At 40.9% G+C, this 25,056-nt stretch overlaps 1 protein-coding gene across 1 annotated transcript in view; it reads left to right on the top strand.

Annotated features, from left to right (window-relative positions):
• The first annotated feature begins 13,673 nt into the window (after positions 1 to 13,673).
• The window catches only part of cacna1ba (calcium voltage-gated channel subunit alpha1 Ba), a 292,202-nt gene continuing 280,819 nt past the window's right edge, over positions 13,674 to 25,056 (top strand). Inside the window, exons 1-3 of the mRNA XM_087849000.1 lie at positions 13,674 to 14,662; positions 17,689 to 17,794; positions 20,654 to 20,793. Of these exons, the coding sequence (XP_087705126.1) occupies positions 14,403 to 14,662; positions 17,689 to 17,794; positions 20,654 to 20,793 (506 nt within the window). The 5' untranslated portion in view covers positions 13,674 to 14,402. The remainder of the gene's footprint in view (positions 14,663 to 17,688; positions 17,795 to 20,653; positions 20,794 to 25,056) is intronic.

Here is a 25,056-nt window from a genome sequence, read left to right as displayed (position 1 = left end):
TGTGAGAAGCAGAGCAACACAAATGGATCCAGTTCTCAACCCTGTCATCACTGTGGTGGTGGGAAAGACTTCCTCTGTGACCTTTGTGGAAAAACTTTCAGTCGGCAAACAAACCCTGAAAATACATCAACTCTTGGTGTTCGCTCGCTCTGTGGTATAGTATCACTTCCTATTCCTGCTCAAACACAGTGGTGTTTCTGAGTAGCTTATTTGCTTAGCAGTTTAATTAACAACTTTTAAATACATTCTTTTTTCATAGTATAATCTTCACGTGCTTCATCCGAAGCACACTTTCTGTGTACTCACTACCTAATTTATAGCCAAAGTATTCACTCACTGTCTCTGTACTGTTTCGCTAGCTTAGCTCGTAGCCGACTCGTAGCCGACTCGTTAGCACCATGGCTACTTCACCTGTCCCTCCTGCACTTTCTTGCTCATTGTGTCAGATGTTTAGTTACTCCTCGGCCTCCTTTAGCAGTAATGATATCTGTAACAAATGTAGCATATTTGCAGCTCTGGAGGCTAGGATTACTGAATTGGAGACTCTGCTTAGCACCCTTCACTCACCCTTAGCTAGCCAGGCCCGTGTAGCTGGTGCAGCCGAAGATAGCGTAGGCCCCGCTAGCTGTTCCCCGGCAGATCCCAAGCAGCTGCGGAAAGAGGGCGGCTGGGTAACGGTGAGGAGGAAGCATAGTCCTAAACAGAAGCCCCAGGTACACCACCAACCCGTTCATTTGTCTAACCGTTTTTCCCCACTCGGTGACACACCCGCTGGGGGTCAAACTCTGGTAATTGGTGATTCTGTTCTCAGACATGTGAAGCTAGAGACACCGGCAACCATAGTCAATTGTCTTCCAGGGGCCAGAGCAGACGACATTGAAGGAAATTTAAAACTGCTGGCTAAGGGTAAACGTAAATTCAGTAAAATCATAATTCACGTCGGCAGTAATGACACCCGGTTACGCCAATCGGAGGTCACTAAAATCAATATTGAATCGGTGTGTAACTTTGCCATAACAATGTCGGACTCTGTAGTTTTCTCTGGTCCCCTCCCCAATCAGACCAGGAGTGACATGTTTAGCCGCATGTTCTCCTTAAATTGCTGGCTGTCTGAGTGGTGTCCCAGAAATGATGTGGGCTTCATAGATAATTGGCAAACCTTCTGGAGGAAACCTGGTCTTGTTAGGAGAGATGGCATCCATCCCACCTTGGATGGAGCAGCTCTCATTTCTAGAAATATGGACAAATTTATTAAACCCCTCAAAATATGACTATCCAGAGTTGGGACCAGGAAGCAGAGTTGCAGTCTTACACGCCTCTCTGCAGCTTCCCTCCTCCTGCTACCCCCCCAAAAACCCATCTCCATAGAGACTGTGTCTGCTTCCAAAAAGACAAAAAACAAACTAAAAACCAGCAACAAACAACTTAAACATTTACAAAGAAAGAACAATACAGTATCCACATCTGAACCAAAGAGTAAAACAGTGAAATGTGGATTATTAAATATTAGGTCTCTCTCCTCCAAGTCTCTGTTAGTACATGACTTAATAATTGATCAACAAATTGATTTACTCTGCCTTACAGAAACCTGGTTGCAGCAGGATGATTATGTTAGTTTAAATTAATCAACACCCCCGAGTCATTCTAACTACCAGAAATCTCGAAGCACAGGTCGAGGGGGCGGTGTGGCAGCAATTTTTCACACCAGTCTATTAATTAATGAAAGACCAAGACAGACTTTTAATTCATTTGAAAGCCTGATGCTTAACATTGTCCACCCCAGCTGTGAAACTCAGAAACCAGTCTTACTTGTTATCATCTATCGTCCACCTGGGCCTTACACAGAGTTTCTGTCTGATTTCTCAGACTTTATATCTAATTTAGTTCTGAGCTCAGATAAAATAATTATTGTGGGTGATTTTAACATCCATGTTGATGCTAAAAATGACAGCCTCAACATGGCATTTAATCTGTTGTTAGACTCAATTGGTTTCTCTCAAAATGTAAAAGAACCCACCCACCACTTTAATCACACTTTAGATCTTGTTTTAATATATGGCATAGAAACTGAACATTTAACAGTGTTTCCTGAAAACCCTCTCCTGTCTGATCATTTCTTGATAACATTTACATTTACAATAATTGATTATGCAGCAGTGGAGAGTAGACTTTATCAAAGTAGATGTCTTTCTGAAAGCGCTGTAACTAAGTTTAAGAATATAATCCACCCACTGTTATCATCGTCAATGCCCTGTACCAACATAGAGCAGAGCAGCTATCTGAACGCTACCCCAACAGAGGTCGATTATCTTGTTAATAATTTCACCTCCTCACTACGTACGACTCTGGATACTGTAGCTCCAGTGAAAACTAAGGTCTCTAATCAGAAGTACCTGACCCCGTGGTATAATTCTCAAACACGTACCCTAAAGCAGATGACTCGTAATCTGGAGAGGAAATGGCGTGTCACAAATTTAGAGGATCATCATTTAGCCTGGAGAAATAGTTTGTTGCTTTATAAGAAAGCCCTCCGCAAAGCCAGAACAGCTTACTACTCATCACTGATTGAAGAAAATAAGAACAACCCCAGGTTTCTCTTCAGCACTGTAGCCAGGCTGACAAAAAGTCAGAGCTCTTTTGAGCCAACCATCCCTTTAACGTTAACTAGTGATGACTTCATGAACTTCTTCACAAATAAAATTTTTATCATTAGAGAAAAAATTACCAATAATCATCCCACAGATGTAATATTATCTACAGTTACTCTTAGTACCATTGATGTTAAGTTAGACTCTTTTTCTCCAATCGATCTTTCTGAGTTAACTTCAATAATTACTTCCTCCAAACCATCAACGTGTCTTTTAGACCCCATTCCTACAAAACTGCTCAAAGAAGTCCTGCCATTGGTTAATTCTTCGATCTTATATATGATCAACCTATCTCTAATAATCGGCTATGTACCACAGGCCTTCAAGGTGGCTGCAGTTAAACCTTTACTCAAAAAGCCATCTCTAGACCCAGCAGTCTTAGCTAATTCTAGGCCAATCTCCAACCTTCCTTTCATATCAAAAATCCTGGAAAGAGTAGTTGTCAAACAGCTAACAGATCATCTGCAGAGGAATGGTTTATTTGAAGAGTTTCAGTCAGGTTTCAGAGTTCATCACAGCACAGAAACAGCTTTAGTGAAGGTTACAAATGATCTTCTTATGGCCTCTGACAGTGGACTCATCTCTGTGCTTGTCCTTCTTGACCTTAGTGCAGCATTCGATACTGTTGACCATAATATCCTATTAGAGCGATTAGAACATGCTGTAGGTATTACAGGTATTGCACTGCAGTGGTTTGTATCATATCTATCTAATAGACTCCAATTTGTGCATGTAAATGGAGAGTCCTCTTCACACACTGAGGTTAATTATGGAGTTCCACAGGGTTCAGTGCTAGGACCAATTCTGTTTACATTATACATGCTTCCCCTAGGCAGCATCATTAGAAGACATAGCATACATTTTCACTGCTATGCAGATGACACCCAGCTCTATCTGTCCATGAAGCCAGATAACACACACCAATTAGTTAAACTGCAGGAATGTCTTAAAGACATAAAGTCTTGGATGGCCACTAACTTTTTGCTTCTTAACTCAGATAAAACTGAGGTCATTGTACTCGGCGCTGAAAAGCTTAGAAATATGGTATCTAACCAGATTCTTACTCTGGATGGCATTACCTTGGCCTCCAGTAACACTTTGAGGAACCTTGGAGTCATTTTTGACCAGGATATGTCCTTCAACGCACATATTAAACAAATATGTAAGACTGCGTTCTTCCATTTGCGCAACATCTCTAAAATTAGAAATATCTTGTCTCAGAGTGACGCTGAAAAACTAGTTCATGCATTTATTACTTACAGGCTGGACTACTGCAATTCATTATTATCAGGATGTCTAAAAAACTCACTGAAAAGCCTTCAGCTAATCCAAAATGCTGCAGCAAGAGTACTGACAGGGACTAGAAAGAGAGAGCATATTTCTCCTGTTTTGGCTTCCCTTCATTGGCTTCCTGTTAAATCCAGAATTGAATTCAAAATCCTGCTCCTCACATACAAGGTCTTAAATAATCAGGCCCCATCTTATCTTAATGACCTTGTAGTACCATATCACCCTATTAGAGCACTTCGCTCTCGCTCTGCAGGCCTACTTGTTGTTCCTAGAGTATTTAAAAGTAGAATGGGAGGGAGAGCCTTCAGTTTTCAGGCCCCTCTTCTGTGGAACCAGCTTCCAGTTTGGATTCGGGAGACAGACGCTATCTCTACTTTTAAGATTAGGCTTAAAACTTTCCTTTTTGCTAAAGCATATAGTTAGGGCTGGACCAGGTGACCCTGAATCCTCCCTTAGTTATGCTGCAATAGATGTAGGCTGCCGGGGGATTCCCATGATGCATTGAGTTTTTCCTTTCCAGTCACCTTTCTCGCTCTCTATGTATTAACAGACCTCTCTGTGTTTAATCATATCTGTTATTAACCTCTGTCTCTCTTCCACAGCATGTCTTTTATCCTGTCTTCCTTCTCTCACCCCAACCGGTCGCAGCAGATGGCCGCCCCTCCCTGAGCCTGGTTCTGCCGGAGGTTTCTTACTGTTAAAAGGGAGTTTTTCCTTCCCACTGTCGCCAAAGTGCTTGCTCATAGGGGGTCATATGATTGTTGGGTTTTTCTCTGTATCTATGAAGCGCCTTGAGGCGACTTTTGTTGTGATTTGGCGCTATATAAATAAAATTGAATTGAATTGAATTGAATTGAACAGAGGGGTAAAAGCAGCGTCTCCCTGCTGCTGGACCCCTTCTCCACTCGAAACCACTGCTAGGAGGGCTGAGGCTTCTTCCTCCTTGGCGTCGGGTCCCGCCGGGGGCCCAAGGGTGGACCTTTGCTCCAGGGCGACTGGCGTGGAGCTCGGGCTCTCGCTGGATGTGCTGGATCTCGCTGGCGGCTCACCCACTTGAGCAGTGGGCGCCGGTCTCTTGTGACGCGGGTAGACAGAGGTTTGTCCCATGACGCTGTTAGCTCGCAGAGAAAGTCTGGGAACATGGGAAGGCAGTTTTTGGCCGTTGCGGGCTCCGGTGGGAGGAAAAAATCTGCGAACCGCGACGGCTTCTGAGCTAGCGGTGGAGAGGGCCAGTCCACCTGCAGCTTCTCAGCAGCACGGCGAAATGGGGAGAAGAGAGAGGTGTCATTGTGGCCGACTGGCGCAGCAGCGGCAGCACATTGGGCCGACAATGAGCTCTCCTGCTCATCCTCCGACAAACCATGGATGTCCAGGCCGATGTCCAGCACGTCGTCGTCTTCCTGGGGAGACTTCAACCCAGGCTGAAGCCCGTCAGCGCTCCTGCATGGTTCCGGCTCGTCATCGGCTAACCCGTCAACATATTCCATGTAGTCAGCCCAGCTAATTGCGGGGACATAGACCGGAAAATCCTCGTCTTCGGACTCGGACGAAGCCGGGGCTCCAGACTTGGAAAGGAGAGGGTCATGCCGTGCGACAGCCGAGCGTCCCAGCACTTTTTCCATAAACGTCATTCGTCTTTCCAGGGTCGAGCACCGGAGCTGGCGGCAAAACGCACAGGCTTCGGGCTCCGTCAATGCTCTCCTAGCGTGGACGATCCCCAGGCAGACAGGGCAGGCATCGTGCTGGTTGTTGTCGTGCAAAGAGAAACTGCATCCCTGAGGACAGGGGCGAACAGAAGATTTCTGCTTTGCTCGCTTCGGTTTGGAGTCAATTCCAAAACGCAAAGCGAAATGCTGCACAGGAAAAACTTGACATTAGCGCTCCGCAGGCAGCCTACACACCAACTGCGTGGTGGAGGCTAACACCAACAGGGGCAGTTAAGCTAAGTTCAAGTCAGCAGACAACGGAGCTAACTAGCAGCAGCTAGCTAGCCCAACTCAACAGAGGTGTTCTCAGCGAGGTGAAGAGCGAAAGAACTGAAGGATGATTGTGATGACAGCGGCAATATGTGCAGGCGGGGCCGTGCGCGTGTCATCACACGTCATCTGCCTTAAAGGCGTGAATAAAGTAGTGATGGGATTTCCGGCTCTTTTTAGAGACCCGGCTCTTTCGGCTCGACTCACTAAAAAGAGCCGGCTCTTTCGGCTCCGAACAGGCTCTTCAGGTTGTTTTGTTGCTTTAATTATTTAATCATTAACAATAATATAAAATTATGCAGAAAAGGAATTACTAATGTAAAAAAAGTGGTTTTATTTATATATGTTTATATATGGCCCCTAGAGACAAAGCACGTACAAACTCTAAAGCATATACAAACTCCAAAAAGCACATACAAACTACAAAACACATTTCTAGCATTTACTGAACTTCCAAAACAGAGCTACCCAGATCACTTAAATTACACAATTGAAAGCATATGTGTATTGTTTGTGTATTTATAGACAAGCACTCATATTTATTCAAATAATTAAAAAAAAAAAGTTCATTTACCTGTTACTACCACACACCAAATCCGGTTGTTGATACTTCCTGGCTTGTGTAGCCACTAGGTAACAAAAGCTCAACACTGCGCCCTAGAAACCTGGAGCACTTCTGTTGTCTTTTGTACGTGATTCTGAGTTTGTACGTGCTTCTGAGTTTTTACGTGTTTTGGAGTTTGTATGTGCTTCTGAGTTTTTACATGTTTTGGAGTTTGTACGTGCTTTGGAGTTTGTACGTGCTTTGTCTCTAAGGGCTACCATAAATATACTTTATTTATTCACTCCACATAAAATGTAATAAATAAATCATATAATACAAAAAACAACTATTTACATTTTAAACTTTTAACTATTTAAATTTTCAGCTTTTTCCTTTTAAACAAATTTAACGTGAAACAACACAAAACACTGCAAACCACAACACAATTAAATATAAATTAAAATATTAAAACAAAAAGAAGATGCACATTCTCTGTCATATGGGCCTGCATGATTTCTGAATCCTTTATCATCTGCAACTGAAAATAGCGGATGATTACTATACCTTTCTAATGTGACGTTGTTGTCCCTCGCTCTCTTTCTCTCTGGCTCTGTTCCTGTGCTACTGCGAGTGTAACTAACGCCCCTCCCCCCTCTGCCCAGCGCAAAGTACAGGCCGCGCATGCGGAGTTTAGCGGAAAAAAGGGCGAGAGAGAGGGTGAGAGAAAGAAAAAAAACCAAAAAACCTCACGGCTCCCAATAAGGAGCCGGCTCGCGTCGTTCACTTCAAAGAGTCGGCTCTAAGAGCTATTTCGTTCGCGAACGACCCATCACTAGAATAAAGGTTTCTTCAGCCAGGACATGCGAGGGCGTGATATCCAATACTTATGTTGTACCAAGTGAATCGACTGAAAGGGAACTGGTTTGGCTTCCGTCCGTCAGATACACACCAAAGCACAATTTTTGGTAGAGCATGCAAGCGGGCTGTTGGTATTATCGTGTTTTTCGGAAAATAAGTTGCTCTTAAAAGAAAGTAGAAATAAGAAGAAAATAAGAACAACCCCAGGTTTCTCTTCAGCACTGTAGCCAGGCTGACAAAAAGTCAGAGCTCTTTTGAGCCAACCATCCCTTTAACGTTAACTAGTGATGACTTCATGAACTTCTTCACAAATAAAATTTTTATCATTAGAGAAAAAATTACCAATAATCATCCCACAGATGTAATATTATCAACAGCTACTCTTAGTTCCATTGATGTTAAGTTAGACTCTTTTTCTCCAATCGATCTTTCTGAGTTAACTTCAATAATTACTTCCTCCAAACCATCAACGTGTCTTTTAGACCCCATTCCTACAAAACTGCTCAAAGAAGTCCTGCCATTGATTAATTCTTCGATCTTATATATGATCAACCTATCTCTAATAATCGGCTATGTACCACAGGCCTTCAAGGTGGCTGCAGTTAAACCTTTACTCAAAAAGCCATCTCTAGACCCAGCAGTCTTAGCTAATTATAGGCCAATCTCCAACCTTCCTTTCATATCAAAAATCCTTGAAAGAGTAGTTGTCAAACAGCTAACAGATCATCTGCAGAGGAATGGTTTATTTGAAGAGTTTCAGTCAGGTTTCAGAGTTCATCACAGCACAGAAACAGCATTAGTGAAGGTTACAAATGATCTTCGTATGGCCTCTGACAGTGGACTCATCTCTGTGCTTGTCCTTCTTGACCTTAGTGCAGCATTCGATACTGTTGACCATAATATCCTGTTAGAGCGATTAGAACATGCTGTAGGTATTACAGGTATTGCACTGCAGTGGTTTGTATCATATCTATCTAATAGACTCCAATTTGTGCATGTAAATGGAGAGTCCTCTTCACACACTGAGGTTAATTATGGAGTTCCACAGGGTTCAGTGCTAGGACCAATTCTGTTTACATTATACATGCTTCCCCTAGGCAGCATCATTAGAAGACATAGCATACATTTTCACTGCTATGCAGATGACACCCAGCTCTATCTGTCCATAAAGCCAGATAACACACACCAATTAGTTAAACTGCAGGAATGTCTTAAAGACATAAAGACTTGGATGGCCACTAACTTTTTGCTTCTTAACTCAGATAAAACTGAGGTCATTGTACTCGGCGCTGAAAAGCTTAGAAATATGGTATCTAACCAGATTCTTACTCTGGATGGCATTACCTTGGCCTCCAGTAACACTGTGAGGAACCTTGGAGTCATTTTTGACCAGGATATGTCCTTCAACGCACATATTAAACAAATATGTAAGACTGCGTTCTTCCATTTGCGCAACATCTCTAAAATTAGAAATATCCTGTCTCAGAGTGATGCTGAAAAACTAGTTCATGCATTTATTACTTCCAGGCTGGACTACTGCAATTCATTATTATCAGGATGTCCAAAAAACTCACTGAAAAGCCTTCAGTTAATCCAAAATGCTGCAGCAAGAGTACTGACAGGGACTAGAAAGAGAGAGCATATTTCTCCTGTTTTGGCTTCCCTTCATTGGCTTCCTGTTAAATCCAGAATTGAATTCAAAATCCTGCTCCTCACATACAAGGTCTTAAATAATCAGGCCCCATCTTATCTTAATGACCTTGTAGTTCCATATTACCCTATTAGAGCACTTCGCTCTCGCTCTGCAGGCCTACTTGTTGTTCCTAGAGTATTTAAAAGTAGAATGGGAGGCAGAGCCTTCAGTTTTCAGGCCCCTCTTCTGTGGAACCAGCTTCCAGTTTGGATTCGGGAGACAGACACTATCTCTACTTTTAAGATTAGGCTTAAAACTTTCCTTTTTGCTAAAGCATATAGTTAGGGCTGGACCAGGTGACCCTGAATCCTCCCTTAGTTATGCTGCAATAGATGTAGGCTGCCGGGGGATTCCCATGATGCATTGAGTTTTTCCTTTCCAGTCACCTTTCTCACTCACTATGTGTTAATAGACCTCTCTGTATTGAATCATATCTGTTATTAATCTCTGTCTCTCTTCCACAGCATGTCTTTTATCCTGTCTTCCTTCTCTCACCCCAACCGGTCGCAGCAGATGGCCGCCCCTCCCTGAGCCTGGTTCTGCCGGAGGTTTCTTCCTGTTAAAAGGGAGTTTTTCCTTCCCACTGTCGCCAAAGTGCTTGCTCATAGGGGGTCATATGATTGTTGGGCTTTTCTCTGTATCTATGAAGCGCCTTGAGGCGACATTTGTTGTGATTTGGCGCTATATAAATAAAATTGAATTGAATTGAATTGAATTGAAAATCCTTTGATTTTCTGAAAAAATCGACAGTGCCCCTTATAATTCTTATGTATAAATTCTGGTTGTGCTTACTGACCTCTAACCGATTTTATCTGGTACACGGTGCTCAAAAATCTGTAAAAAATGTTTTCGTACGACTTTGCTAAGGTACAAAGCTGCATGCTTGATCGATTGTCGGAGCATTACGGCTACCGTAGTCGGGAACCTCGCGGAGTGATACGTGCTGTGCTTCAACATAATATTATGGTATTGTGTGTGTATAATCTCTTTTTAAGTTTTGTGGATATTATACATGGTTATGCTCAGGATATGTCAGCCCATTTCCACTGGAAATGCCTTTTGGTTCAACTGCCAGCAAGGAATTTGCATTTTCACTGTTAATTTTTTATGTAGCTTTAATGCACATAAAAAAACATCTGCTTGTTTAAGTAAAAATACATTTTTTTTTTTTTTGCACTAATAAAGTTGCAGAGTTGTAAAGTATTTTGTCTCGCGTCAGTTATATTGTTATCGCAAATTTTAAACTACATATCTTGATAAATATTTTTGCCCAAATTGCCCTGCCCTAGCTCCCTAGTGCCAGCAGCACTCATGCAGCCCCAAACAATGACATCCCACCACCATGCTTGACTGTAGGCAAGAAACACTTGTCTTTGTACTCCTCACCTGGTTGTCCTTAGTCTACTTGTCTTCAGCAAATTGTTTGCAAGCTTTTTTGTGCATTATCTTTAGGAGAGGCTTCCTTCTGGGATGACAGCCATGGGATGCTGTGTGCGGGGTATAGTCTGAGCACTGACAGGCTGATCCTCCATGCCTTCAACCTCTGCAGCAATGCTGGCAGCACTCATGCATCTATTTTCAAAAGACAACCTGACGCTGAGCATGTGCAATCAACTTTTTTCGACCATGGCAAGGTTTGTTCTGAGTGGAACATGTCCTGTTAAACCGTTGTATGGCCTTGGCCACCGTGCTGCAGCTCAGTTTCAGTGTGCTGGGTATATTCTTTGCCATGATGTGCCATGTTAAACTTCCAGTGAACAGTATGAAAGTGTGAGAGCAATAACACCAAATTCAACACACCGGTTCCCCATTTGAACCTGAGACCTTGTAACACTAACGAGTCACATGACACCAGGGAGGGAAAATGGCTAATTGAGCACAATTTGGACATTTTCACTTAGGGGTGTACTCACTTACTTTTAGGCAATGATGGCTGTGTGTTGAGCAATGTTCCCTCTAATTTTTCATGTGTCTGAGTGAACACACAAACTTCCTGAGCGGACACTTGGACCACTGTGAGCAACAGCAGACGTGTGCACTGTGGTCACGCCGCCATTAAATTTATCCAAGGTACATGCTTTATTAAAATAATTAAATTATAGCATTTACATTTATGTTAGACTACTTTTAATTAACTGCTTTAGCCCACTTACAATGAAAATTAAAACAAATCTTGTTCATGACCTGCGTAGTATGTTAACACTATTGGAAGTAAAAATAACTTGAACTCCAATTTTGAAAACACAACTTTCTTTTTTTTTTCTTTTTTTTGTTATAAAGCTCTGACCTGTATTATGAGTATGAGTCTGTGGTCTGGGAGAGAATCCTGTAACTCTCTGTCTGCTAAATACAGTAAATAATACATATATGTGTAAAAAGTATGTACGAGCTGTGAAAACTGTTTCTGATAGAATGAAGAATAGACTGATATGGGTGAGAAAATCATACCATGCCATAACTGCTTTAAGTCATACAGAATAGATATCAGAGCCTTAAACAGGCTGACTTCTGCTAAATTGGACAAACTGGGCAGAAAGTCTACAAACACATAAAATCCTTATAGAATATGATGTAACACTATAGATCAACTTACCTCAGAATATATAAACAATTACAGCAATATGATGCAACAAACACAGCAGTACTACTAATCCAAAATACTCAAAGCTTCATAGAACTGAAACAAACATTTATTTTTAGGTCCATTCTGCTGCTGATACATACTTTAGATTTCTGGACATTAAACGTGTTGCTGCCTTTCATAGTGTGTAACTTGAAGGCCCTGAGTACTTTCTCCCACACTGAAAACACTGGAATGATAAAATTATTTGAACATTACCTAATAATATAGAATCAGGACAGACAGTTAGTGATTTTAAACTTTTCTAGCAGTCCTTCACAAACAGGGAACAGTCTGTCTATCCCCTCCATCTGTCAGCTGCTGCTGGCTCTTCCTCCTCCTCTTCCTCACACACTGCGGAGTTTGTCCTGGTGGATCATCAGGGGTGCAAAGCCTCACAGATGATGTGCAGCAGTGGGTCGCTCAGTCTGTCCTCACTCTGGACACTTGCAGTTGTCACACATGGAAATCAAATGTGTGATAAGCTGCAGAATTCAAACACAAGTGTAACTTATAAATACGTGTTCATACTTTTATTCCACAATCAGAGAGAAAGAAAAAGACAGAGAGTGCAGGACAGACAGACAGGTGACAGTCTCAGGTGTATACACTGCTACAAAACAGCACCAGGGAAGGAGGATTTAGTGTTTGTGTTATTACGAGTGCTAAACAAGAAGAGTTCCCAGATGGTACAGTGGACACATGTGTGACTCCTATGATTAAAGCATCTTTCTTTCAGCTTAACGAGTGAACCGTCAGCTCGTTCAAACACACGTTAAAGTCCGTTTGGCTCGACACCACCGAACAGAGGCAGCAATATAACATAGCTAACATTAACAGTGCAGTGAATCCTGCTTGTGCCATGATATTCAAGACTGCAAACCGAGCAGCATTCACTGACTTTCAGCTTGTTGTGTTTGTGGATATATGACTGACTTTAATTATCCACAAAATCATCACATCTCTGTAAGATTAAGGTCGACTATTGTATTATTATATTTTACAGGCTTTAAAAGCAAGTAAAAGCTGAACGTACAAACATTGCTAATGGCAAATAAGTTTGCCAACATGTGGCCAACAGTAATGTTTTAATGTTCCTCATTATTAAACATTTGCACATAAATAAGTGACATAATATTCAGTACTTACTTTTGGCAGTTCACTCTTCGGCCGCTCCGCTTCTGCCGTCTGCGGCAAAATTATCCACACCGACTGCCGCGCTATGAATTGTGGGATATGTTGGGCCATGAAGTCTACACTGCCACAGCCTTAAAATTCAGGGAAATGATGGACGCATTTGGGGGCCGCATTTCGAGCAGCCTTTGAATTGGGACAGCCTTCGGCGCGCCACTGTGACGTAATTGGCCTTAAAATGCAGCCTTTAAGGCTGCAGACCCTGAAGTGGGATACAGCCATACAGTGTTATACAAGCTGTACACTGACTACTTTTCATTGTATCAAAGTGTCATATCTTCAGTGTTATCCCATGAAAAGATAAAATAAAATATTTACAAAAATGTGAGCAGTGTTTATAGTATCTCACTTTTGTCAGATACTATAACACCCCTCACTATATGGGAGATGTTTTAGTCTGAGGCGTTTCTGGTGAAATTTAAACAGTAAACAGAAGATGCACTGACAACATTTGGAATAACTGTATTATCAGTGTATGAATGTGTGTGTGAATGGGTGGATGACTGAATGTGTAAAGGGCTTTGGGTTCCTTGGGGACTAAGTAAAGCGCTATACAAATACACGCCATTTACCATTTTTTTAAATGAAATTTTGAGTTTACTTTGGAAATATTGACCGGAAATCGTTTCGTCCTATTTACTGTTTGATTTTCGAAGGGAATTGAACCGACATAATTTCGTTTATATCGCAGTTACATCAGTTTTCGCTGGGTTAGTTGCAATATTTTCAAAAACCGAAATCAGATCTGTCCACAAACAAGCTCTGATTTTGCCGGAAGTCATTTTCATTCCGTGTAACTTGACCCGTGGCTCGTTCTCCTCCCTGTTGCTATGGTAACAGGGCTCGCCCAGGTGGAGCCACTGGCTGGCGTCTTGTCGGTCACGTGGGGGTCTGAGGAACAGTAGAGAAAGTGGTATCTACATTCCCATTAACCGCAAATTCATGGAAACAAGCAGCTGCACTGTGATTTCTCCTCGACGAACGATCAGATGAAATTACATCAGTTTTTTCTTCCGTGGGGCAAAGTGCTTTAACGAAGACTGCTTTTAAGTCACAGCGGTCAGCAGTGATTAAGAAAAGAAATGCGGCTGTTTACAGACATTATATGGTGGAAAACAGGTTTACTCACTGTGACATTTCGCGTTTTTTCCCTCTGCTGTATTCTCTTGTCTTGAGGTGGCTGTCTTTTAGACACGGCGTTCCGTTGTCTCTGCATCCTCTAGCATGAACTTGTAGCGTTGACGCCAGTATAAAAGCTACCTGCGAGGACGTGGGCAGTCCGCCATGAAAATGATGCATCATGGAATGTGAGCGTCTAAACTTTAAGCAACAATTCCACGCCGCGGAGAGTAAAAACATGGAGGTGAGGCAATAACCGACTGAGGCTGATGAAAAAGAGCCTCCCTCAGCTCGTTTTTTGTTTTTTTTGGTGAATGTTTGACTCTGCTGGTCGTGGCCGACACACGCATCCAAAGGACCTGCAGGGGGACGGGACGTCAGTGTGTGTGGTGATGCTTCTTCTCTATTTTTTTTCTGGTGTCAGTTTTGGTTTCTCCAACAAGGTCTGCGCTATTCCGCAATGGCTCGATTTGAAGACGAACTGTCCAGCCGCTATGGAGGCGGCTGTCCCGCGGCCCCTGCCAGGGGGGGCAGCCGGCAGCCGGGGCCTCCGGGTGGCCAGAGGATGTACAAGCAGACGATGGCCCAGAGAGCCAGGACCATGGCCATTTACAACCCAATTCCAGTCAAACAGAACTGCCTCACCGTCAACCGCTCTTTGTTCATCTTCAGCGAAGATAATGTAATACGGAAATATGCCAAAAAGATCACCGAATGGCCATATCCTTACAACCCAGTAAACCCCCAGATAAGCCGCTCTGTCCTGTATAAAACCTGCATGCCTGACGCCGAACTCCCAGGAAATTTTAAGGGGCCTTATTTAGAGGCAGAAGAAGCCGGCATCCAGAATACTGTTTATTAATTAGTATAAATATATATTAAGAAAGCAACAATAGGTTCAGCTAAAATGTAAAACTTGCACAGCTGCTCTATGGTTGTTTCCAGTGTTGGTCACAAGTCCCATGCTGCTAAATGCTGTAGTTATGAGGTTTTTTAAAAAATATATATATAATATAGCACATCTAGGTAAGAGCTGAAGTTTATGTGTGATGACATGACTATATGGGCTTGCTCGGTAGATCCTTTTCTTGTCTTCTGGTGAATGCTGTGCTCTGCAGATGGTGCTGTCCAGGGTACTGAACTTCAGCAATCTGCAGGCTTTCCTCAGCAGTGAGGCGGTGGCACTCTGCATGGGTGTGACACAAAACAAACAAGCGCTGAAATGCAGCAGGTTTCAGGTTATAACGCAGCTCATGTCTGTTTGGTAAATGTTGTGCACAGTGAGTGAATGCCACCTGCTGAGCTTTGTATGCTGACCAAAATCATTTCTTACTGGTGTGCATTTTGATTTTTTCTGAGGAAAAGTCCCTGGAAAGACACCTGTATATGTGCATGAGTGTTCATGCAATTAACTCACATTTAGTTGTGGAAAAGTATCCATTGCGTAAGTCACTGGTTGGTTAACCTCAGGTATGATAAAAGTTTTCTTTTATCATTTTAATGTCACAGTGCATTAGTGAGCCATTTATCCTGGTGCGCTGCAGGAGGATTTACTGTGGTTCAAAGCAGTTGGAGGCCTGGTGGCTGGAATCCATTGGTCTCCTCCCTCTCCTGAGGATCCTCTCCTACTGGCAGAGCTGTATCATCCCTGAGGGGTACACTAATAACACGACGGCAGTGCAATGTACGGAGCGAGATACCCAAATGAGCGGTACAAATCTGCAATTAATTTCTTTTAAAAAGCAGACGTTTAATTAAACACTGAAGAACTGCTGCATGTCACCAGATATGCATCACCAAGCTCCCACCACACTGGAGACTTAGAATGGTGATCACTTTGGGTTGTCTTGCTTTTGTAAAAATCAGGGAGTGTATTAGAAGATAGATATAGCTCTCTAGTAAGCTCTTTAGTAAAATAGTACGACTATATTGAAGGGGCACGTCGTGAAAATATTTAGTTTACTGTACTGTATTTTTCTGTGGGTGTAGATGGAAAAAGTAACCATCTATACACACAATTATAATCAGGAGTTGTCATCCTTGATTTTTAGTGTACAAATTTGACTGGAAGTGTTTGTTATAAGTGACCAAGTTGAGGTCTGCAGATCATGAAAAGGTTTTCCTCAACTCGTGTAAGAACAAATCTGGAAAGATTAGTTTTGTAATGTAAAAGGTTACATTATTAAATTGTAATAAGTAATGCAATTAAATTTAAATGAAAGGAGTACAACTTATTTCAGTTAGTTTGGTACAGGAATTGCAATGCTAGGTGCTAGGTGTTTGGCAGATGGGAGGTAGTGCATATTCAAACTATAAAAAACCCCACACAGTTCAAAAGAATGCTCTAAAAATATGACAAAAATGGCATTTATGACAAACAATGTAACAAAGGTTATATTTCAAATGTAATCCACATACACTGCAAGCTTTTTATCAACATCGCAGTTTTACTCTGTAGTTTTTAAAACTATTTTTCCCAGTATCTGACTACAGTTACATTTATTTTCTGAGTTCATTATAGAACTCTGTTGTATTAGAACTGTTATATATAATGGAAAAAAAATTTCCATTACTGTTTCATTGACTTTGTTTGCAGTACAAATGTAAACATGAGAAAACCAGATATCAAAATTTGAGCCCATAATACCAAATGACTGAACCCAGTCTAGATACAGGGATGCAATCCTGCCCTTTATTCTTCTGATTATACTTACATTATTTGTGTAATTTTATTATGGAGTGCTTCCTGCATAAAGGAGTTTCTGTGCTTCCTCTTCTCCCTAAAGCAGCGTTAGCTTCCCATTTCCAATATTGTTATAGCAGCAGCAAGAGGGAAAGGGAACATTTACAAGATGGTGGTGCTGCCAAAAACACAGTAAGCTGAGCTGGAGTTGGGAGACTTAAGTAAGTTAAGATTTTCAATGGAAGTAGATATATTGGATGTTGAAGATGAAGCTGCTAGGCAGCAGGGAAAGAGAGAGACCACAGAGTAGCACAGGAGGATGCTAGTTGTTGGAAGAGATGGAGGCAGATGATCTGCTGTGGCAATATTACCAGTTAACATAAAAGGATAGCTTTGGTTGACCTATGAAGTGATAGCAAAAATGCTGGTGTGTCAGCATTGCTCCGCCCAGATGATTAAAACTGAGCTAGGAACTGAACTTGGAACTTTAAAAAAGTGTTGTGTTAGGAAATAATAAACAAACAAAACACACTGAATGCTATACTGAGTCAGTCCTTGAATATATTTCTGCCACAAACTCACTCATCATCTACCCAGTTCTCGTCATTCTTACTATAAAACCCTGATGGATAGGGACATTAGTTCATGAACTATTTCTTCTTCCTTCATACATCATTTCCAAGTTGACACTTAGTAGCTGTTTTACCTGCTCTGTTGTCTAACCTTCCATTGATTTCTCTTGGTATGACAGAAAGATGATGACAAGCAGGCTAAAAGCTTTATCACTGATGGATGAGGTAGCCACCAAAAATAATAACTGCTATGAAATTTAATTGTAGCTTCAAGTGCATGCACTCTGTTTCTTTGAATCTTCTCCAGTATTCCTCTCCAATCATTTCAACAGAAAGAGATGTCTGGTGCCAGTGCCAAAACTTTCTATTCATGCATAATGCTGTTACCTACCAATGTAAAGGGGGGAATGGCTTTGTGTCAACCTTCGTCAGGTTTCTATGTCTTGATTTAATGTTTGCTAGTTTTAACAAGACGTCCTTAACACTGTCACTCCATTTGAGTACATGATCTTGGCTACTATTATAGCAAACTGCATTGTGCTGGCCTTGGAACAACACCTACCGGCCTCAGACAAAACCCCAATGTCAGAGCGTTTGGTAAGTAAAAAGCTGGTTTATTCTTTTATTGTGTTACACAATAGAAACAGCAGTTTGTAAATGCAAACACTGTGAGGATTAGCATTGTTATTTTTAACAGATGTCTTTCTTTTGTCTGGAATGCATGCATGCATGTCTCTCTGTAAGTAAATAGTTTCTATTCTGCAAACTCTCTGCTTCGAAAAAGTTTCTGATTTCATTCTTTCCTCTTTTACCTAACCGTGTGCTCATGGGTTTGACCATTTCAAGTAGTATCAAGTATCTAAACTGAAAAGATGTGAAGATACCAGTTTTCCCCTCAGCATGGGTCCTTCCTCCTGAGCGCTGCAGGTTGTGTAGATCCATGCAGAGCTGCCTTTGATCCCCATTGTGTCATTACCACAGGCTACCCCTGCTCCACCTTCCTCCCACCGAACTCTCTTGTCAAGTCTTTCTATTAAAGAGGGAAATAGTGGGAGTTACAATGGCAGGGCTGCTTTAGAAATTAAATACCACATACCATAGATTTCATAAAATGTCTGTGTTTGCCCAGCAAAGTTATGGAGTTGTGACAAGGGCTACAATTTAAGATTATTGCTTTGGGATTGTGTAGTTTCAAAAAAAGGAATAAAAATTAAAAAGCCAAACTGAAAGCTCCCTGCTGCGATGGCCCATTGTGAATAAGGAAGCGGTTGAAAGTAGGTATCAATAGGGCTGTTCGATATAACGATATATATCGGAGGACAATATAAAAACGTCTATCGTTTCATTTTACGCTATCGTTTGTTTCGTGGTGTCACAAAATAAGCTCTTTACGGCAATATTTTTTCATCGTTTTGATGGTCACTGTAGTGGCTAAGTTCTCTCTTTCTCTTATATTAACCACACAACGGACGGACAAGCGCCTGTTTTTATGTGTTGTCGTTAGCAACAACGACAGTAAAACCATTGCGTGTCCGCTTGTTTATGTTCCACATAAACCTTTCACAATAAAGCTCAAGATCCTGTTGAGACTTTTCAAAATAAACTGAATCATGTGAAAGAGCAGATTATTTACGGATGAGACGTAAAAAACAGCCATCAGGCGCTAAAAAATAAACCTTAGACTCAAACGTTAGAACACGCTTTTCCTCGTAGCACGCCGTGTAATAAATACTCACAAAGAAAACGGCGGCCATTACAACTTATGTCTAAAATTGTATAGTTTCATCCATTGGTTAAAACACTCGACTCCAGCTACACGACACCCAGCTGGAAACACTTCCCGCAAGTCGAGCTGCCCGAGATTCACAGAATTTACAGAAAATGTTACATTTTTGTGATTTATATCGTTATCGGGACGATAGAATTGTTATATCGGGATATGAGATTTTGGTCATATCGCACAGCCCTAGGTATCCATACAGAAGGGGGAATAATTATTTGATCCCCTGCTGAATTGGTAAGTTTGCACACTTACAAAGAAATGAACAGTCTCTAATTTTATGGTAGTTTTATTTGAATAAAGAGACAAAATATCAGCTAGAAATAAAAAATAAAAAAAACACTAAAGAAAAAATTAGTATTTGATCCCCTGCAATCCAGCCTTAATTCTGGCTCCCATAGATTTGCCGTGTGGTCATGTGTGCTCACACAGATTGCAATCAGTTAGTCAATTAAATACACTTGGTCTGTCAAAGGACATCAGGGATAATATTTTAGACCTAGGCAAAAACAGGCTTTAAAGACCATCAGCGAGGAGCTTAGGGAGAAGGTAACTACTGGTGGTGTGATATTCTGTCGCTCTCTAATAAAATTAAACGATCATAAAACTAAAAAACAAATCTATTATAAGAATTAGAGACTGTTCATTTTTTTCCAAGTGAGCAAACTTACAAATTCAGCACAAGATCAAATAATTATTTCCACTACTGTGTAGTCTTTTATATGATTTTTATAATCTTATACTCTGTTAATTGTTGATTTGGTTATTTGAAAAAAAAAAAAGGTCTGTTATTCTATTTCACTGCAAGGGAAGTAGTAGAATTCACCTGTTTGAGGTAACAAAGATATTAGTTGCACCTTTATCAACATGTAATTAACCAAAATGGTGCCTTCAATGAGATTTCAAGGCATTTGATAAAAGCAGATATAGATCACTTTTCTGGTGATCACACTACTATTTGATGTTGCCATCCAAGTCAGTGCACCCTTTATACTGATGGATGAACAGGCTGTAGCGTGAATGTAGCGTGCCTGTAATGTTACTATGTTACTCTCAGTCTCTCTGTACAAAAAGTTTCATTTTTAAGAGGAAGTTAAAATACTGCTCGAAAACGAGCAGGAGGACATCTACATGTGTAATTGCATTGCAATGGGCAAAATTGGATTAGGGTTATATTATATGTCGGAGTATTCTGAGGTGTGAAGTTGATAACAGATCGCTTAACCGTAACCAATTATTGATTAATGATTACCTTTATGATACCTTTTGGAGTGTGTTTTTTGAATAGATTGAATAGATGCCTTGACCTAAGTTTGAGTACTTTTTTAAAACCTCTTCTCACTTTAAACTCTATTAAGTTAATGGAATGATGAAGCCAAATTAATTATACTGAATCAGCCTACCAGCACTATTGTGTTATTCCTTTTACTGGGGGACACCTCTAGTTTTCTAAATCGTTTCCAGAACTCACAGATTCACAGGGAAAAAAGGTTTAGATTTTTCGTAGTTCTTTTGGTGGGTTAAAGCATCTGTAGAGCTTGCTTTGTAGAGGATCACGGACACTTAATGATCTAGATCCTTCTTTTCATTGTGTATTATTTCACATTATCTGTCTCAATCTTTATAAATTTATGTCTGCAGTTTCAGAAATCCTTTGCTGTTCTTTCCTCTTACAGGATGACACAGAGCCCTACTTTATTGGAATATTTTGCTTTGAGGCTGGCATCAAGATCATTGCCCTGGGCTTTGCGTTCCACAAAGGCTCCTACCTGCGTAATGGCTGGAATGTAATGGACTTTGTGGTGGTCCTAACAGGGTGAGTAGCACCGGCCTAATGGCTTATGTAGCTGCTAACTGACAGAGCCGATGGGCAACAGTGATTAATGAGAGGCGGGAGAGAGCTTTGTTGTGTATGTGTGTGTGTTGCATTTCTAATGATCAGTAGAGCTGAGCCATTCCAGATGGTAGGGTGTTTTCTTCCTGTCTGAATAATCAGTGTCTCAGTAAGGGGAATTGTCTGCAGTAGATGTGCAAAACAGAAGGAAATCAGAGAACACAGCACAGAAAGGACTATAATACAAATCCAGTAAAAGCTTCTTTCTTTCTGTTTTTCATCTTTAAAATCATGAAAAACAAATGCATTTTCGAGTAATAGCAAGTTTTGTTTTTTTCAGGGGATTGTGTTGAGTTTAAGGCCATGGCTAGTTCCTTCTGACCACTTTGATGAAAGCACTTAGTTGTGGTTTTAAGAAATTTAGAATAGATGGTACAAACCTTTTTGGAAGTCTGTCTCAAACATGCATCAGTTTCTGTCATGTTTGTGTTGAAAAATTTGGCCAAGTTAACAAAGGATATATCTACACTGTAGATATTTCCCCAAAAAATGTAAGCAGAAACACAAGTAAAGTTAACTTTTTCATAGAGTCAAACTGTAAGAGTTTAGTTTACTTTGTTAACGTTGTATTTATTCTTGTGATTTTGAATGCTAGAAGCCTATTAAACTTCTATACTGCTATACAGTTTAGAACTCTTAAAGATGTCGAAGAAGCAAGCTCCTTTAAGCAATTACTTTGGTGTTCCTCCACCTCGAAAGAAATTTCAGAAGTCCGAACCGCAAAAGAAACGCGTATTCTCGGAAAAGTGGTTGCAGGAACAAATGATGAACGCACAGAGATGTATTGCAGAATATGCCGTGAAAATCCCACTCTAGCGGACAACTTCTTATCTGGTGCGCGTTTTTTATTTTGACAGCACATGCGCACCTGCGGACCACTTATGTGCACCCCTGGTTATAGAGGCATGCGACAGGTAGCATTGTATGACATCAGCAAGTTGTGGTGCCTATGTTCAATTTCTAAAACTTCTGGTGTTTTTTGTTTGCCATGTATGAAGAATCTATTTCGTCATCACCAGTTTTTAGTTAATCTAATTTTTATTATTTATTTTCTGAGTTAATATTTATTTGATTAGTCAGCATATTAAAATGATACATTTTAGTCTTCAGATAGCTTATTTCATCTAACAAATATTTAAAATGCAGAAACTCAGGAAATGAACGTTATTATTTGTTTATAGGTAAGACGGCCTATCACTGGGCTGACGTCTTTTAAAAGTATTGCACTGAAACCAGATGTTACAGGCCATTATCATCTGACACACTACTTGTTTCTGTATCTGAAGGGAAAAAACAATTGTCTGATGAACTGGAATATCTGATTTTAAGTCGCCAGCTATTAGTATCAGTTTTAAAACTCCTATGAATCGGGTTCTACCCTTGATGTTTATTTGTACCTTATGAAGGTCAGTCTGGAACTTCAGGTAAAAAATTTCTAGCCCCTTTAAAAGTGATGCAATGCTTTTGCATCACTTTTAATTGCTGTTGAAGTGTGGTAACGGTGTACAGGGAGAGGCTGTATTGTGGGGGGTTGATGCTGGAAGGGCAGGGATCAGGAGACTGCTGTTATGCTGCTGAAAGTCCCTGAACACGTGCTAGCTCCACTGGGGGACAGGCCAGCCTCTTTTACGTAATGATACAGAGATTTATTTGCGGCATCTTGGGCTGTGAGGAGCCTCGTTGCAACAAACAGAGCCTCTGCCAATTCCCAAACCTCTCATCAACACCTTAACCTCTTGCTGGATATCACTAGGAGTCAGTGAGACTTTTGTTCCTGTTAGCTGGAAACAAGGAAATATAATAAATGTCTGGTTTGCTAATATGTGCCTGAGATCTGCTTGTTTGCATGTTGCATCTTTATTGTAGAACCAAAACCTTTTGTGTTCCGCATAAATACTAAATATAAATATGTTAAAAGTCAAGTCAAGTCAAGTCAACTTTATTTGTATAGCACATTTAAAAGACATCAAGTGCCGGCCAAAGTGCTGAACAGAGGAATAATATAATAAAAGAATTAAAATAGAAGAAAACTTTGTAAGACATGTAATATCAGCGAGATCCAAAAGCCTTGGAAAATAAGTGGGTCTTGAGATTTGATTTAAAGATTTCCAAGGATGGAGAGAATTTTATGAAGGGGGGGAGACTATTCCAGAGTCTCGGGGCGGCAATGGAGAAAGCCCTGTCACCTCTAGATTTGAGCTGGGAGCGTGGAACTGATAAAACCATCTGACTGGAGGAGCGCAGAGATCGAGTGGGCAAGTGCAGGCTAAGAAGATCTAAAATGTAACCTGGAGCCAAACCATGGAGGGCTTTAAAAACAAATAATAAAACCTTAAAATCAATTCTATATTTAACTGGTAGCCAATGTAGTGATGCAAGTACCGGGGTAATATTCTCTCTCTTTCTAGTGCCCATCAGGAGCCTTGCGGCTGCATTCTGAACAAGTTGCAGGCGTGACAGGCTTGAGTGACAAATACCTAAATAGAGAGAGTTACAGTAGTCAAGACGTGACGATATGAAGGCATGGATAACAGTTTCCAGGTCTTTAGATGACAGGATATTTTTGAGTTTAGAAACGCTCCTGAGTTGGAAAAAACTGCCACGAACAACTGAATTTATTTGCTTGTCCAGCTTGAGAGTGGAATCAAAAATGAAACCAAGATTTTTTACATGGGGATGCACATTAGCTGATAATGGGCCCAGATTGTTTCTTATGAGGCTAATAGAGTCCTGCTTACCGAAGATTATATATGTCGCTAAGACACTCTGAGACTTTCTGCAGCGTACTATCAGCACCTGGTTTTAGAGAAAGGTAGAACTGTGTATCGTCTGCATAAAAGTGGTAAGGGATCTGGTGTTTCTGGAAAATGGAGCCTAAAACTAGCAAATATAAGGATTCTTTATATAATCAGTCAGTTATAACGATCCCACGTGAACATCTCAAACTCTGTCAATTTTCTTGTTCCATAGCTTTAGTGTATCTAATGAAGCTATAAAAAACTTTATACTATAAAAATTGTCAAGTTACAGGCCTTCAAAGTACATGCAGAGAATTTTGCACTTGTTCATCCTTTTTGAGCCTTCCTAACATAGAAAGAGCTGTACTGGGAGCCCAATCCAGTCAAAAATATTTTCTTGATAAGGATGGAGGATGGGTTACACTGCCTTACATATAAATCTAGTTATCTTCTGATGATGGCCTTTTTTCAAGCCATAGGCTAGTGATGGAATACTGTGGAATTAAAAATAGGCTTAGCATGTGCATTACACAATAAACAATTTCTATTATATACTTATGAATAATAGAAACATTCTAACATATGCAAAATGTATGCAAGGAACATTTCTCCTAGTAAAATGCTTTATTTGCATAAGTACCCACAAGTGGTATATGTGCATGTACGGTATGAAGCATAAATCGTGTGTTGAGTGTTGAGGTTATTGACAGGTTGTTAGAGCCTTTATGCAGCCAGAGCATTTGTAAGACAGACAGAGAGAGAGAGAGAGAGAGAGAGAGAGAGAGAGAGAGTGTCTGTGTGTGTGTGGCTGGGTGTGGATGCAGCTCAAGCAGGCCTGATTAAATTGGGGCTGAACAGGCTGGCATGTCAGCCATAATTGAAGGGTTGGGTGGTGGATAGAGGCCATTACAGCCGTGGTCTGATCATTTTATCAGGGCCGTGCTACACTGATGGGTTGAGCCATGTTTTCTGGGCAGATATCAGATCACTCGTGCAGAGTGCATGCAGCTGAACACACACATGCAGGTAGTGCACTTAAGCATGCTTGTACACACATGCTGGACAATCATTTCTCAGTGATGATGTCCATTTCCTGCAGGATGTGCTGTGTGAAAACCCATAGCAATCATGTATTAGCAGTGACTCATTGATTATCAGCATTCACCTCATCTGAGCAGTCATCTTAGCAGGTTGTTTGTAACTTGAGTATAACATGACCTTTCATGGTTCACTCTGTTGTGCTTTCACAGGTTGCAAATGCCACATCCTCTCTTCCATGTAACATGAAAGATTACATAGAACACTTTGATAATAAGGAATTATAATATTATATTGTAGAAGCAACAAATACATTAACTACGGATTTATGTAATTTTGGCAGTATTGCACTGACAGAGGGGAAAAAATTGAATTTTTATAATATCGGTTGTAAAACTCTCCTATGCTG

This window comes from Neolamprologus brichardi, chromosome 12 (assembly GCF_056152115.1).
Source record: "Neolamprologus brichardi isolate AB-2024 chromosome 12, ASM5615211v1, whole genome shotgun sequence".
Classification (NCBI taxonomy): domain Eukaryota; kingdom Metazoa; phylum Chordata; class Actinopteri; order Cichliformes; family Cichlidae; genus Neolamprologus; species Neolamprologus brichardi.
Note: the sequence above shows the minus strand (reverse complement) of the source record. Positions and strands in the feature narration are given on the sequence as shown.